This window comes from Chlorella variabilis, assembly GCF_000147415.1.
Source record: "Chlorella variabilis unplaced genomic scaffold CHLNCscaffold_163, whole genome shotgun sequence".
Classification (NCBI taxonomy): Eukaryota; Viridiplantae; Chlorophyta; class Trebouxiophyceae; order Chlorellales; family Chlorellaceae; genus Chlorella; species Chlorella variabilis.
The window spans coordinates 3,030-4,793 of NW_005434954.1; the positions used below are offsets into that span (position 1 = coordinate 3,030).

The 1,764-nt window shown below is 70.5% G+C and overlaps 1 protein-coding gene across 1 annotated transcript in view; it reads left to right on the forward strand.

The window, feature by feature from the left end:
* Positions 1-1,758, forward strand: part of CHLNCDRAFT_55744 (hypothetical protein) — a gene marked incomplete at both ends in the record, with an annotated part of 4,704 nt that extends 2,946 nt beyond the window's left edge. Inside the window, 4 exons of the mRNA XM_005842637.1 lie at positions 268-447; positions 682-860; positions 1,037-1,346; positions 1,589-1,758. Of these exons, the coding sequence (XP_005842694.1) occupies positions 268-447; positions 682-860; positions 1,037-1,346; positions 1,589-1,758 (839 nt within the window). The remainder of the gene's footprint in view (positions 1-267; positions 448-681; positions 861-1,036; positions 1,347-1,588) is intronic.
* Positions 1,759-1,764: the final 6 nt, after the last annotated feature.

Below are 1,764 nucleotides of genomic sequence, written 5' to 3' on the forward strand. Positions count from 1 at the left end.
GCCCCTGTGATTCAAAACAGCACAGGGGGTGCCAACAGTCAGCCAGCCGGCCCATGATGGCCCATGCACCTCCCGGTGGCACGGCTGAGCTACGCCTGCTGCCGCTTGGCACCTTCCATCTGCCGACATGCCTGCTGCCATGCTGCGTCGCCACACGACACCGGTAGCTACCTGGCGGCTCCTTCCCTGGCGCGGGACAGCCAGGCGCGCTGCTGCCACTCTGGCCTCATGCCCGCTCCGCTGCCGCCCCAACGCCGCGCTGCGCAGTGCGCCCGCGTCAAGCCCCTGTGGAAGTGCGACGAGCTAAGTGAGGCGCAGTGCGCCGTCGAGTGCGCCCCCAAGGAGCCTCCGGAGGAGGAGGAGGACAGCTGCGATGCCTGCCCCAGGAGCTACCTGCCGCACTGCGGCAAGGACGGCGCCGTGTACCCCAACCTCTGCCTCCTCAAGGTGCGCCCGCAGAGGTTGGAGGTTGCGGTCCAGGCGGCCAGCTGGCGCGCCCCAGGCACACCCTGCCTGCCCCCGGCGCCGCGGAGCACGGCGCAGACCGACTGCGGGGAGACCTGCCTCGCCGACCGCTACCACCACCACCACCACTGCCACCGCACAAAATGCATGCATGCTCTGCGCCTGATGACACCTGCCGGCTCCCCGCTTCCCCGCCCCGCCGCCTGCCTGCTGCAGTGCGCGCGTGTGGAGCTGCTGTTCCCCTGCGCCGACGGCGAGGACTGCGCGGACGCGTGCCAGCAGTCTGCCGCCGTGTGCGGCTGCGACCTGCTGTCTGCTGTCGCCGAGGTCTGCGGCTACAGCGGCGCCGTGTACCAGCACCCCTGCTTCGCCAGATGCGCTGGAGACAGGATCAGGTGTGGGCAAGGCAACACTCGCGGCACAGGGAGAAGGGGCCTGGGGGAGGGGAGGCTGGGGAGCGACGCCTGGGGCCGCCCTGCCGCTGCTAAGGCGCGCCGCCCGTTGGCACGCGATGCTGGCCCCGCTGCCCTGCCCAGCTCATACCCTCTGCGGAACCGGTCCCCACCCGCAGGCTCAAGTGCGCTGCCGGCGCAGACTGCGCAGCTGACTGCCAGCAGGCGGCCGCCGAGGACGACACAGATGTCCCTACCGACGACAGCGCCGGCGAGGGCGGCAGCGGTGGCGGCACAGTCGACGGCGGCCCGACCCCCACCGTGCGGCCTGTGGTGAGGCCAGTGGTCACGCCATCCAACAGCCCCGGCGGTACCATCAAGCGAGGCACGGCGGTGGCCTGCGCGGCCAAGTGCAGCGCCGCGGAGAAGAAGAAGGCGCCGCTTTGCGCCGCGGACGGCCGCATCCTGAACTCCGCCTGCGATCTGAAGGTGAGGGGCGGCGCCTCGCTCCACTGCTGACGCCTCTGTGGCCGCTGCTCCCCCTTGTGAGGCAGCAGAGGGGAGGAACCCGGCCCTGCCGAGCAGCCTCGCCAGCTGCCGGCCTCGGCACAGTGCCTGGTTGCGGTATCCGCAGCGGAGGCACCCGCGCTGTGCTTGCTGGCTCTCATGCCCTTGCGCCTGAGCTGGCCACATGCATCTCCTGCTGCACGCTTGCTTCCTTCCTGCCGCAGTGCACCAAGCCTGCTGCCAAGCTTCTGTGGGCCTGCGGCACCAAGAAGAACTGCAAGGACGACTGCAGGGCGGCGGCAGACAAGGCGGCGTGCGCCAAAAAGTGCAAGGCGGGCGGCAAGAAGGTGTGCGGCGTGGACGGCAAGGTCTACGCCAACGACGAGTGCCGCAAGTGCAG